This window comes from Rana temporaria, chromosome 2 (genome assembly GCF_905171775.1).
Source record: "Rana temporaria chromosome 2, aRanTem1.1, whole genome shotgun sequence".
NCBI lineage: Eukaryota > Metazoa > Chordata > Amphibia > Anura > Ranidae > Rana > Rana temporaria.
In genome coordinates, this window is record NC_053490.1 from 512,963,729 (window position 1) to 512,978,232 (window position 14,504).

The 14,504-nt window shown below is 43.3% G+C and overlaps 1 protein-coding gene across 3 annotated transcripts in view; it reads left to right on the forward strand.

The window, feature by feature from the left end:
- Positions 1-14,504, forward strand: part of DSCAM (DS cell adhesion molecule) — a 712,133-nt gene that overhangs the window by 513,386 nt on the left and 184,243 nt on the right. For all 3 annotated transcript variants that reach the window (XM_040338983.1, XM_040338982.1, XM_040338984.1), the window contains exon 24: positions 1,898-1,996. In XM_040338983.1, coding sequence (XP_040194917.1) covers positions 1,898-1,996 — 99 coding nt within the window. The remainder of the gene's footprint in view (positions 1-1,897; positions 1,997-14,504) is intronic.

Genomic DNA, 14,504 nt, shown 5'->3' on the forward strand with positions numbered 1-14,504 from the left:
CACAGCCCACGTGCAGAACCCCCCAGGAAGTCGGCACTGCACCAATCACAGGCAGTGAGACATTTCCCGATCTCTTCAGCCGCACATCGGGAAATGTCTCACTGCCTGTGATTAGCGCAGGAGGAAAGTCCTCATATGTTTTTTTCGAATAGTGGTCTGATGGTCAGGTGTCATCATTCTTTTGGCCATCTAGTGGTGCAATAATCAGAAGTCCACATTCTTTTAGCCATCTAGTGGGGTGATGGTCAGAGGTCCTCGTTCTTTTTGCCATCTAATGGTGTGATAGTCAGGTGTCCTAATTTTTTTAGCCATTTAGTGGTGTTATGGTCATGTGTCTTCATACATTTGGTCATCTAGTGGTGTGATGGTCAAGTGTCCTCATTCTTTTAGCCATCTAGTGGTGTATTAATCAGGTATTTTCATTCTTTTGGCCATCTAATGGTGTGATGGCCAGGTGTCCTTATTTGTTTGGCCATCTAGTATATGTAAGCTATCCAGAGATTCTGTGGTATTTGCTATTTCTGTAATGCCTCATACACACGACCAGGTTTTCCGACGGGAAAACTAAGTGGAGAATTTTTGGCCGAGAATCCCGACCGTGTGTATGCTGCCTCGCAGTTTTTCTGACGGGAAAACTGCCAAAATCCACCGAACTGCCAACATTTTTTTTTCTCTTTTGGGAGGGGGGGGGGGGGGGTTTGTTTTCAGGGGGAAGAGGATAAAAGGAGAGAGGGATATAGGAAACACAGATTTGGGGCTTGATTTATGTGGCCTTGATGAATAGAATAAAGAAGGGTAGATGCCGATGTTTAGTTCATTGTCTTGAATCTGTGCTTCTAGTGAATGGAGAATTTTATGGAATATGTATTCGGTTTTTGTATGTATCTCTCTTTTGATAAAAAAAAAAATGTAAGATATGGGAAAAAAAAAAAATCCGCCGGCAAAAAAAAAAGAGAACCAACTCTCTATTTTCCCGTTGGGATTCCTGACTGATTTTTTCCCGTTGGAAATGCAGAGCGTGTGTACGTGGTATATGACCCTGTCTTGGACTATCACATGTATATCTAATAAGCAGATATGGTTGCTTGTACTTAAAAAAACAATTTAGAAAAAATATATATATATATATATATATATATATATATATATATATATATATATATATAATCTCAATCATACATTGGTAACATTATTTACAACAAATGAATAAAATACTGATGCGCTCGTATTAACTCATGTACAATGTGAATCGTACATATAATCAAACAATAAAGATTGGTGAAAAAAATATTAATATATATGTGAGTAGATCATGAAAAAGTCCTGATAATTGAATCAGTCAGTCTGCAGTGCTCCTTCCCTAATTGCCAAGCTCTCACTTCAGTGTGATCAGGTTTACAACAACCTCCCGCAGCAATCAGATGTTTCCAGTTTCATTCAGTCACATGCAAAAGAGGAGGAAAGGAAACATAGCGCAATATTGTACCATATAGATGTGGATAAAGGCTGCACTTAGTGCACTCACGTATCTTCGCTTATATTATAGACAGGGTATGTTGCCGCTCAGTTTAAATGGACTCCTCACTCGGGATAGACATCCGATGGTCCGTCACTGTAGGCTCCTCCCCCACGCGTATCGTCACTCATCACGTGACTTAATCATGGGTATTCTTGGTGACAGACGGCAACTCAGCCTGTTAAATAGCCATCTACAGGTCCGTAATTGCGGACAGCTGAGCCAAAAAAGGAAGGAGACAACAAAACATAATTGCGGGCAACATTTATTATTATTTACAACAAGCTTATCACATTACATCTACTGTACATAAAGAAATTAAAGACTTTTTGTAACCTTTAACATTTTAAAATGTAAAATCTGGAACTTTGTTTTTTTCAGTGCCACCTGACCAGCCTCGGCTTACCGTCTCAAAAAGTACGTCTTCCTCCATAACGCTGTCTTGGATCCCTGGGGATAATGGCGGGAGCTCCATCCGAGGTAATCTTGCTATGACAAAATCAGTGGTCACTTGGCAGCCCATGAGGAGTTTGTAATGTTTTGTTGGCACTTCAGGCTGTCGTAATCTCCATGAATTATCAATCATATACAATTTAGTGTTGAGCAGAATATGCCATATTCGATTTCGCGATATATCTCGAATATATATTCGAATATTCGAGATATATTCGCTAAATTCGAATATTCGTGATATTTTATCGAAATTAAATGATTGCGATTTTTCGCTATTGCGAATGCGAAAATAATTGCGATTTTTTGATAACTGCGGTAGGAGCACTCTGATTGGCTCAGAATATTCGTGATATTTTATCGAAATATCGCAACATGCGAATGCGATATTTATTGCGCAATTTCGAGAAATGCTGGAGGAGCGCTCTGATTGGCTCAGAATATTCGTGATATTTTATCGAAATATCGCAACATGCGAATGCGATATTTATTGCGCAATTTCGAGAAATGCTGGAGGAGCGCTCTGATTGGCTCAGAATATTCGTGATATTTTATCGAAATATCGCAACATGCGAATGCGATATTTATTGCGCAATTTCGACAAATGCTGTAGGAGCACTCTGATTGGCTCAGAATATTCGTGATATTTTACAATACAAAATAATTGCGAATATTCGGCAAATGCGGAAGGAGCACTCTGATTGGTTCAGAATATTCTTGATATTTTACAATACAAAATAATTGCGAATATTCGGCAAATGCAGAAGGAGCACTCTGATTGGCTCAGAATATTCTTGATATTTTACAATACAAAATAATTGCGAATATTCGGCAAATGCAGAAGGAGCACTCTGATTGGCTCAGAATATTCGTGATATTTTACAATAGAAAATAAAAAGTGTTTTGCATTGGTGGTGATTCTTTACTCTATCCATCTGTCACAGCCGTTTGTCAATCAAACACCTTGAAGATTGAACACGTTCATGCTGCATGCTTTGGACTTTTTTTCACTTCACATATCAAAGACATTTTTATGAAAGATTATTTTTCTATTATTGGGACTATATTTCTTTATATATTTGTTTCACTGTGTATTTCACAAGTTATTTGCGCTTGCTTATTTTAAAATTTGCCCACATGTCTTGTCACTAGACATATTTTTTATTCTTGTAGAGCGACTCCATTTTCTGTCTTGTATTAAATTATGTTGTATAACATTTTTGAGTTGCTGCTGTATTCTCCCCTTTTTTTAAGGTATGCGCAATTTTTTCCTTCTTACAAAAAAAAATAATATCAAACATACAAATATTCATAACAGAAACATACACAAAGCCCCCCCCCTTTTGCATCAGAGACAATCAGAGTTCTCCTACCACAGTTATCGAAAATTCGCAATCATTTTCGCATTCGCAATAGCGAAAAATCGCAATGTTTTTTTTTATATATTCGGCAACATAAAAGGATCGCCTCAGCTTAGCTACTCGGCCCAGGGTCTCTAATCATACCAGCAATGCTTTTAGACGTCGATAGGATGTGATCTGTTTTAAAAATCAAATTGAAAAAATGCGAATATTCGGAATTGCGAATATTCACCGCGAAATTCGAAATATAGCGCGATTTCTCGAATATGCCATATTCGAGCCGAATATTCGCAATGCGAATATTCGTGAGCAACACTAATACAATTGTTGGATATTTCTGTTCTTATCCGCATAAAGCAAATGCAACAATTTAAATTTAGTAACATTTTTCAAGTACAGTACCTGACAATTTTTCATTCAATTGCATTCATTAAAGCGAAGGCTGCAGTGACAGATCTGGTAATTCATGCTCTAGTCTAACCTTCCTCAACCCTTTTAATATGGAAGAACTGTTGAAATAATGTTCCAGTCTCAGGGAACCTCTGCTAAAAATTACTGCATCTACAGCTCACTGTACATTAGTGTGATAGTCAAGGGTAAGAAGGCTCTTCTGTCATCAGTGGGAATAATCTCCCTCTTACACATAGCTAAAAATATCCGTAGTTTCAGTGGCAACTTATTTGAATGGTAGAAAATTCTCCTTACTCAAGGAAACCTTAGCAACCTTTAATGCCCCTTACACATGATCAGATTTTCCGTCGTAAAAACTTTGGATGTTTTTTCCGATGGAATTCCGCTCAAGCTTGGCTTGCGTACACACGGTCACACAAAAGTTCGCTGAACATTCGACCGCCAAGAACGCAGTGACGTACAACACTACAACGAGCCGAGAAAATTAAGTTCAATGCTTTCGAGTATGCGTCGGAATTTTGGGTGTCGGAATTGCTACAGACGATCGAATTTTCCGAAAATTTGAGAACCAGCTTTCAATCTTTTGTTGGCAGAAATTCTGACAGCAGAAGTCCGATGGAGCATACACACTGTCGGAATTTCCGTCCAAAAGCTCACAGCGGACTTATATTGTCGGAATTTCTGATCGTGTGTATGGGGCATAAGACAGACTCTAGGTTTTTACAGAACCCGTGTTGAGAAAGCCTGCTTTAGTTTGTGGGAGATCTGAGTTCAAGACCCAGCATGTTTAGTTCCTTGCACCTCTATAGCAAAATAAGTACTTTCAGAAGGGGCTTTGCTGGAGAGAGGTAATAGTAGATATCTTATGGTAAATATTTATTAAAGTCAGGGCCTAATAGAGAGGGAAAAAATGTGTTTCGCACACTCCACAACTAGGGGACATCAGCCAGATATATATTAGAAAAATAAGTATTATAGAAGATGGGCTTTTAAATGGTAATCCCTGTGGTTCAGGTAAAACATATACTGTATATACATCAGTCATTATTAGAAAGAGAAACAAGTTTATTAATACAGATATTATTCATAAAACAGAGGCAAAGAAGGCAACTAAAGTCCAAAAATGTGTGGAAAGCACATTACACGAAATATCAAATATGAAAACACTTGAATTGTATGGGATCTGCCAGCATGTTTCGTGGTCATTCCGCTTCTTCAAGGCTTAATCATCCATATGTACATCACAAAACATCTTTAACATTGGATGTGTTCAGTCTAAGGCGGGACCAAACAAGGGAAAAGACACTCTACTCTACCTCACTGATATGGAGCATATGTGAAACTTGGTCACCATATATGGTGTGTGTTGTAGTAAAGGACACACCTGTATAGAGTGGTGACAGGAACACATAACGCATATACTTGAGTATAAGCCGACCCGAATATAAGCCGAGGCACTTAATTTTACCACAAAAAAACTGGGAAAACTTGTTAACTTGAGTATAAGCCTAGGGTAGGAAATGCAGCAGCTACTGTCAACAATGCCCATAGAAGGTCAACAATGCCCATTTGCATCGTCACTGTGCCCATAGCAGGCCTCACTGTGCCCATTGCAAGCCTCACTATGCCTATTGCATGCCTCACTGTGCCCGTTGCAAGCCGCACTGTGCCCATTGCATGCCTAACTGTATCGATATGCATACCTGATCAGCCCGTGTCATGCAGTCAGACAGCTGCTATCCATCCATTGTACAAAAGCCATGCCTCCTCCTCGCCCGTGATAGGCGGAACACTCAGTTTCCCAGCAGTGAGTAAGTGTTCAGTGTTCCTCTATCACGGACGAGGAGGAGGCGGGGCTTTTTTACACTGGTCGTCCGCCGCCTGAGCATGACACAGGCTGATCAGTTATGGAGGTGGACACAGACTTGAGTAAAAGCCGAGTGGGGCATTTTCAGCACAAAAAAATGTGCTGAAAAACTTGGCTTATACTCAAGTATATATGGTGAATTCAAGCTCTAGTAGAAGAAAACCGAGCTAGATGTTCGCATCTAGGTACAACATCATTCGGAGTTGATGCACCCCAAAGCATGGAACATTCCACCGGATGTCTGCACTAGCACCCAAGACATCAAAAAAGGGTCCAACAAAGGATGTGTGTCTGGCTCACCCGAGAGCCCACTGATTCAGCTTCCAGGTATCTTATGGTGCTTCCTTGTAAGCAGAACATATATTTCCAGTGCCAAAATCTTGACAGCAGATTCCTAGCTCCTGCCCTCTAGCCAGGGCTCAAGTCCTGCGGGAACGCGTGGGAACGGAGTTCCTGCACTTTTTTCACAGCAGAAACGCAGTTCCCTTTGCAGGACTAGAGCAGCCGAGCCGCCCGAGCCAATCCTTCACTAATCAGCACTGTCTGGGGCAGGCGAACCTTAGTAATCTTTTATGTTACTGGCCGCTTCCTGTATATGGATTCATCAGGTAGTGGGCGGGTATTCCGTCACTTCCTCGATGCCGCAATGTCTCCTGGGAGCTTTTGTCATTGTTCCCAGGAGACTTTGCGGAGATCTGCCACGAGTTATCGCAGGATTTAGAAAGAACATGCTTAAAAAAAAAAAATGCGGTTTAGTAATTATGCGTATGAGGGTACAATTTTTTATTTCTTTTTGGTGGCGGAGTGGATCTTGGGTGGGAGTTCCCACACTTTTTTCCCCAGGACTTGCCCACTGCCTCTAGCTATATGGAGACTGGTTCCATGTGTTGGATTCTCAACACATATTCAAAGGGAACACCTAAAAGAGGGAAAAAATAAGGAGAAACTCTCTACAACATTCTACAAGCAGATTTATATAATGGAATCTACAGACTCCGAGCACCTTGGAGACTCACCTCTACTGTTGTGTCCTCTATAATGTAAAAAGAAAAATGGATTAGATCAACTATCTGTGGGGGATATCTGTAGAAGGGTGGGTGGATCTGAGAACTCAGGTGTAGGCATCTCATTGCCGGGGGTTCCCAAGATACATTAAAGGCCAGCAGGTGATTCAATACATAAATGAAATAACACCTACTGGCATATTTCTGGAAATGAAATTCTCTGTAATATAGAATGCTGGCATTAGGAAGCGATCCATCTTTCTGTGTGTGGCCACGTATTTTGGGTACATTTAGAACTAGGTCTAGTAATTCAATTCCTATGATAAGAACTTAATTAAAATCTGTTTTTAATGTGCCATTTGCTCATGCTGGAATATTAAAACCAGAAATTTTTCTTGGTATTTGACATCTGAAGACCATCACGTCTGCTGTAAAGGAATTGGTCTGCTGTTTAATGTTCACTTTGAGAGCTTTAGATGACAGTATTCAATCACCGCAGCCTGGGGGTGGTTAATTAAGAATTTAAAGAGGGTGACTACAATTTAATATCTGTGTTATTGGCTTGTTTGTGTTCTGCCATAATCCTCCATAAAAAAGTGCAGTAATTCACTTCATCCAACTAGGTTTCAGTTACTGAAGTTGGGAAGAAGTCTCTTATGGTTCTGTGTGGAGCTGTTCTTTATACATATAGGTAGATTCAGAAAGAGTTAGGCCGGCTTATCAGTAGATAAGCCGGCCTAACTCCGAATCTACGCCGCCGTATGTTTAAGCGTATGCTCAAACAGAGATACGCTTAAACATATCTAAGATAGGCCGGCTTGCGCCGTCCTATCTTAGATTGCAATTTTTCGGATGGCCGCTAGGTGGCGCTTCCATTGCGGCCGGCGTAGATTAGCCGCAATGCCGCACTGGGAAATGTAGGCGCCCGGCGCATGCGCAGTAGCAAAAAACTTAAAAAAACATGAGGTCAAGCCTCATTACCATGAAACACGCCCCCCCAACCCATTTGAATTAGGCACCCTTACGCCCGCTCGTTTTAGGCTACGCCGCCGTAAATTAGCAGGTAAGTAGATTGAGAATCACTACTAGCCTAGCTAATTTACGGCGGCGTAGCCTAAACACACTAAGCTCCGCCGCCGTAACTTTAAGCCATTCTACCTGAATCTACCTAATAGTCTTTGCCCTGTCTTTAGTGGTAAAGAACATTTAGGTCATGCGGAAACAATGGTCCCCCCCTCTTGTGGGAAGGAATGACAGTTTCTACTATTTCCATGTCTGAAGTGTATATGACCCTTTCTACCCTGGCCAATGATACTGGCAGGAAAGAGGGCAAGGCTTAGCGGTAATAGGGTAGGACTTATAACAGGGGTGCTCAACCTTTGGACCGCTTCCCACATGTGGTACTTGGAGACCTCTGATGTGGCCCTCGACCTCAAAGCAGAAAAGTGCATGCCCAGGGTCGGCAACCCAATGATCATGATCTCGGCTTGCCAAGCCGCCATCCCAGAGCATCAGAGTGCATCGATCTGGCGCCAGCAGCGGAGGAAGCAGGAGCCACATAAGCCGATGCTTCATCTGTAGCACTGGCTCCCATCCCAGGTGGAGTGATACCAAGTGCACTTCATCTGGGACCATTCTAGCAGCCTGGAAAACGATGCCAGCAGAAGCAGGAAGAGGAACAAAAGTTCAGTGTAATGAACAACACATCTATTGTGCTTTTGCAATGGACATAATAGCACCTATAAAAGGGTTAACAACTATTAGGCTACTTCCACACTGATCCACGGGTGCAGCACAGTGCCCCTGCAGGTTTTTTGTGAGTTGGCTGCATCGAGCCATAGACTTCTATTATATCGTGTGGGTGGAGCCTGCTGGGTCCCTCCCACAGGCTATGTACAGCACAGTGATTATGTCACCACTACTTTTACAAGGTAATAGCTGTTTGCAAAGGCATTTGGTGTACAGAAAGTAGATTTCAATGCTTTGTGGTTTTTGATGAATATACACTATATTGTCAAAAGTATTGGGATGCCTGCCTTTAGACGCACATGAACTTTAATGGCATCACAGTCTTAGTCCGTAGGGTTCAATATTGAGTTGGCCCACCCTTTACAGCTATAACAACTTCAACTCTTCTGGGAAGGCTGTCCACAAGGTTTAGGAGTGTGCCTATGGGAATGTTTGACTATTCTTCCACTAGTACATTTGTGAGATCAGGCACTGATGTTGGTCTAGAAGGTCTGGCTCGCGGTCTCCGCTCTAATTCATCCCAAAGGCATTCTATCGAATTGAGGTCAGGACGCTGTTCAGGTCAGTCAAATGCCTTCACCCCCAACTTTCTCATCCGTGTCTTTTTGGACCTTTGTGCACTGGTGCGCAGTCATGTTAGGAAGGGGCCATCCCCAAACTCTTCCCACAAAGTTGGAGCATTAAATTGACCAAAACGTCTTGGTATGCTGACGCCTTAAGAGTTCCCTTCACTGGAACTAAGGAGCCAAGTCTAACCCCTGAAAAACAACCCCACCCCATAATCCCCCCTCCACCAAATGATTTGGAGCAGCGCACAAAGCAAGGTCCATAAAGACATGGATGAGCGAGTTTGGGGTGGAGAGAGCTGACCTCAACCCGATAGAACACCTTCGGGATGAATTAAAGCGGAAACTGCGAGCCAGGCCTTTTCGTCCAACATCAGTGCCTGATCTCACAAATGGGCATCTGGAAGAATGGTCAAAGATTCCCATAGACGCTCCTAAACCTTGTGGAAAGCCTTCCCAGAAGAGTTGAAGTTGTTATAGCTGCGAAGGGTGGGCCAACTCAATATTGAACCCAACAGACTAAGACTGCGATGCCATTCAAGTTCATGTGCGTGTAAAGGCAGGCGTTCCAATACTTTTGACAATATAGTGTATTTAGATGAAAGTTTTTCTGCCTAGAGTTTAACTGCTGTGCTGCTTAGCCACATATTCCAGATTGTGTGTAACTGCGGTTGCCTACGCCATCTCCCAAAATTGCGTTGGTAATTTGCTGTGCACCCACCCATAGCCAGTTATCGGTTCCTTTTGGCCTCTGCAGATGAACCAGTGCCGTTTTGCCATCCGTGGCTGCCAGGTCCTGTCAACAGACAGCTATTACGGTGACCAGGTTGGGCATCAGCTGGTAATGTGGCCAGAAAACAGGAGGCCGAGAAATGAGGAGAAGCTTTCTTTCTGCAGTAGCATTGTATTGTTTTCTAGGCATTTCACTGCAAAACTCCTGTATGTTACTGAAAACGTGGAGCTTTGCCCTACATGAGAAAAGTGCAGGTTCACGTTACTGAAATGTTAGAACCAGTGCTTTATCTGTCCAGTACTACTATAATCTACAACGATCAGCCACGCACCATAACATTATGACCACCCAAATATAGTGAGCTGGTCCCCATTTTGCCACCCAAAACAGCCCTGACCCCCAGCAGCATGGACTCTTCTAGACCTTTGAAGGCATGCTGTGGTATGTGGCAGCAAGCCATCAGTAGCAGATCCTGTAAGTTGCAAGGTGGGGCCTCAATGGATTGGTCTTCACATCCTGGTGCTATCTCTTCCCTAGGTAAGTGACGCACACACACCTAGCCATCCACATGATGTAAAAGAAAACGTGGTTCATCAGACCAGGCCACCCTCTTCCATTGCTCCATGGTCCAGTTCTGATGCTCATGTGCCCTTTTGTAGGCCGTTTTGGCTGTGGACATGTGTAGCGCCTGGTTACTTCCAAGTACCGGTGTTATTGAAATTTAGAGGGTGATCAGAGTATTAGTAGACTCTGATCCAATCAGGAGGGAGTTTCCTCGCTGGGCATGCTGGGAGAGGGTATTTATGGGACAGACGCCATTGAGTCTGGGTCTTCTTCGTCCAGTGTGGCACCCACCTTTAGGGTGGCCACATCACGGCTATCATGCAGATAGCAGCGGAAAGAGGCAGTGGACAGAAATTACACTTATTGCTCTGTATTGAGACAGGTGCACACTATAGAGAGATCCCTTGTTCAGATTTCATGTCTGAGGTTTACAATCACTTTAAAATTCCAGCACAGAATGTTAGGGGACTGGGGTGTAAGCCTACCCACACAGGATCAGCAATATCTGGAAGTTGGGTTTAGAATATACGCCTCATAAAGAAAAGGTCACAGCAAAGTAATGAGGGGAATAAATTCTCATTCCGAGGGTGTCCCCAAAGTGCACCGCCCTCCCCGTTCCTTCCAGACAGCTCTGGATATACAGTTTGGGGAGCTGTTGGCTATTTCTGATGACAGCTCTCAATGAATAAGTCATGATGGCTGCTTTGTTCACCATCCCCGGATCAGATCGTTTATTTTTAGAGAGCAGAGATGGCCTGTCAAGATTTTGTTTCCTTATCCTCAGAAGAGAAGAGGGGAGATATTACCCCCCCCCCACCGCCTCTACAAAACAACATCAAAGCTCCTCTGCTGACAAGCTATGATCTGAATAACATTAGTCAGTTTACACCTTCCATCTCCATGTTGGAGTGTGTGCGATCTCTCGTATTCCTGGTCACAAATTATTTGTTATCTGCTTGTGGCTCACAATAACGGAGGATGTTGTTTTCATCATGGGCTGTCATATCAAGGCGTCAGCTGTTCGGCCCAGTTGTGTGAACTTAAAGGGGAGTTCCAGCCTTTTTTTAAGTTTATTAAAAGTCAGCAGCTACAAAAAGTGTAGCTGCTGGCTTTTAATAAACAGGCACTTACCTGCTCCACGGCTCCAGCGACGCGCCAGCCGGAGCTCCGCTCCTCTCCCCCCCTCCCCGGCCGGCGTCTTCATTGTCACTGTGGGCACCCGGCCGTGACAGCTTTCGGCTTCACGGCCGGGCACCCACTGCGCATGCGCGAGCGGTGCGGCCCGGCGCTGCGCTGTTTAATTGGACAGGCGATCGCCTAGGACCTGTCAGGTGTCCTATGCAATCGCCTACAGGGAGGGGCTGCCAAAAGGCGATTAAGCTTAATCGCCTTTGCAGCCCCTAGGCGGAAGGAGGAAGTGGGACAGGAAGTCCCCTTCTCCTGAAGCCCCCACTCCCCCCCCCAAAAAATGACATGCCAAATGTGGCATGTAAGGGGGTGAGGAGTGGGATAAGCGGAAGTTCCATTTTTGGGTGGAACTCCGCTTTAACATGGAGATGATGGCTGTCATCTATCATTCAGACTTACACAAGTGCAAAACGGTGATCATCTTCACACGTTGAAGACCCTCATTGAGCCTCATGACGCGTACACACAATCGTTTTTCAGCATGTCCAAAAAACTACGGTTTTCCAAATTCATCATTAAAAACGATGTTGCCCACACACCATCGTTTTTGAAAAATGATGAACAAAGCGCGGTGACGTACAACACGTACGACGGCACTCTAAAGGGGAAGTTCTATTCGCCTTGGGGCTGCTTTTAGCTGATTCCGTGTTCGTAAAAGACGTTTTGCGCTTTTTTGTCTGTTACAGCATGATGAATGTGCTTACTCCATTATGAACGGTAGTTTTACCAGAACGAGCGCTCCTGTCTCATAACTTGCTTCTGGGCCTGAATCCTTCCTGAATGACTTTACAGCAGACGTGCAGACCAACTGTCTCATCCAGCTCCTGTTCCAGGACACCTCTCCATGACCGTTTAAGGAGAGGCTCCCAAGCTCCCTGCCTGAGGTACATCTCCCCAGAAAGGGGGTTCCCTCAGACACAACATTCTAACACTCCATTACCCAGTTCACCCAGCCACCCACTCCTCCTCCAGCAGGCTGACCACGAGTATATGTAGGAGGCCTGCCCCCTGCCAATCCTAGTTAGAGATTGGTCAGAGCTCCTCACCTGCACCCCATGTCGCCCCAGCTCTCTGCCCTGTCCCTTTTCCAGAACCTTCTCCCTGGAAACAGAGGAGGCGCCCAAGAGCTGAGGCACATGTCAGTCACCTACTGCTACACTAAACCACTCCCCTGCCCCCAGATCAAAACAAACAGGCCTAGCTCACAGAATAAGCCTGTCTAAATTTACCTGCACTGGCAGATTACAAAAACCTTTCACTTAGCACCTACCTACCTACCTAAGGTAGAGGGTGCTACACAAATAAGTTAGAAAAACTTCAGTGTATAAATCAATAAAATTACCAAAAATAGTAGTAGTAATAATAATCAATGTGATGAAGAAACATAAGCAGTAGGTCCATACAACATCAACAACTTTACAAGTCTGGTGTTGTGTTGTGGCAGCTCAGAGAGGAGTCTAGAGTAGCATAGCCAGGGCCGGCCCTATGATGGGACCGGGTGGTACCATGGGTACCAGGCAGCACTTTTAGGGGGGCAGCATACTGATGTCCGCCAGCTCCGCTACCCAAATAAAATTGATGTCCTTTTTTTCCCACAAATAGAGCTTTCTTTTGGTGATATTTGATCACCTCTGCGGTTTTTATTTTTTGTTCTATAAATATATATATATTTTTTACTTTTTGCTATAATAAATATCCCCAAAATTTAGAAAAATAAACTATTTTCTTCAGTTTAGGCCAATATTTATTCTTCTACATATTTTTGGTACCAAAAAACCCACAATTAGCGTACATTGATTAGTGCAAAAGACATTGTGGCCGCCGGCAATTCACAGGTCCCTTTATACTCCTGGATACATGTATAGAGCCATGGCAGGTCCTTTTATACGCCTATATGCATGTATAGAGCTGTGACAGGTCCTCTTTATACATCTATAGAGCCATGACAGGCCCTCGTTATACTCCTTTATACATGTATAGAGCCATGACAGGTCCTCTTTATACATGTATAGAGCCATGGCAGGCCCTCGTTATACTCCTTTATACATGTATAGAGCCATGACAGGCCCTCGTTATACTCCTATATACATTTATAGAGCCATGGCAGGTCCTCTTTATATTCCTTTACATGTAAAGAGTCTCGACAGGTCCTCTATATACATGTATAGAGCCATGACAGGTCCTCTTTATACTTATTTATACATGTATAGAGCCATGACAGGTTCTCTTTTTACATCTATAGAGACATGACAGGCCCTCGTTATACTCCTTTATACATGTATAGAGCCATGTCAAGTACTCTTTATAGTCCTATATACATTTATAGAGCCATGACAGGTCCTCTTGATATTCCTTTACATGTAAAGAGCCATGACAGGTCCTCTTTTTACTCCTATACAAGTATAGAGCAATGACAGGTCCTCTTTATACTCCTTTATACATGTATAGAGCCATGACAGGTCCTCTTTATACTCCTTTATACATGTATAGAGCCATGACGGGTCCTCTTTAGTTATCATGATATAAAATAATGAATGTGGGGGCCTTTTGGTTGGCGTGATTTTTTTTCAGGGGGGGGCAGCATTTCATTCTTGGTCCCAGGCAGCACAATGTCTTGGGCCAGCACTGAGCATAGCGTGCATGTACCCGGAGTGGGGCTTCTAGGACACTCCGGAGAAGAATTCTAACAGGTCACTGGTCTGTATTACCGTGTGGGGCTGTTCTTGTTCTTTGTAAGCTGCAATACGTTAATTCAAATAGTTGCTGCAATTGAATCACTTCAGCTTTTTACAAATGATCTAACCGAGGAGAGAATTGTATCAGTGCCCAGATCTAATCACCAAATCAAACTGAAAACGGCTATAAAGAAAAATCAAACTGAAAACAGCAAAAAAAAAAAGTAATTGTCTTTCATGGTCTGTATCAGATGAGACTCCAGTGAAAAACATTCACTTTGTTAAAGAAGATCTAAAACATGTAGTTTTGTTTCTCTGTGCAGCCACTTCATATCTATGTGCAGTCCCTCCAGGGTTGGCTAGATGTCATTACTAAGGGTGGGCTTCCTATTGGTGACAGTAGTATCAAATGGTGACAAT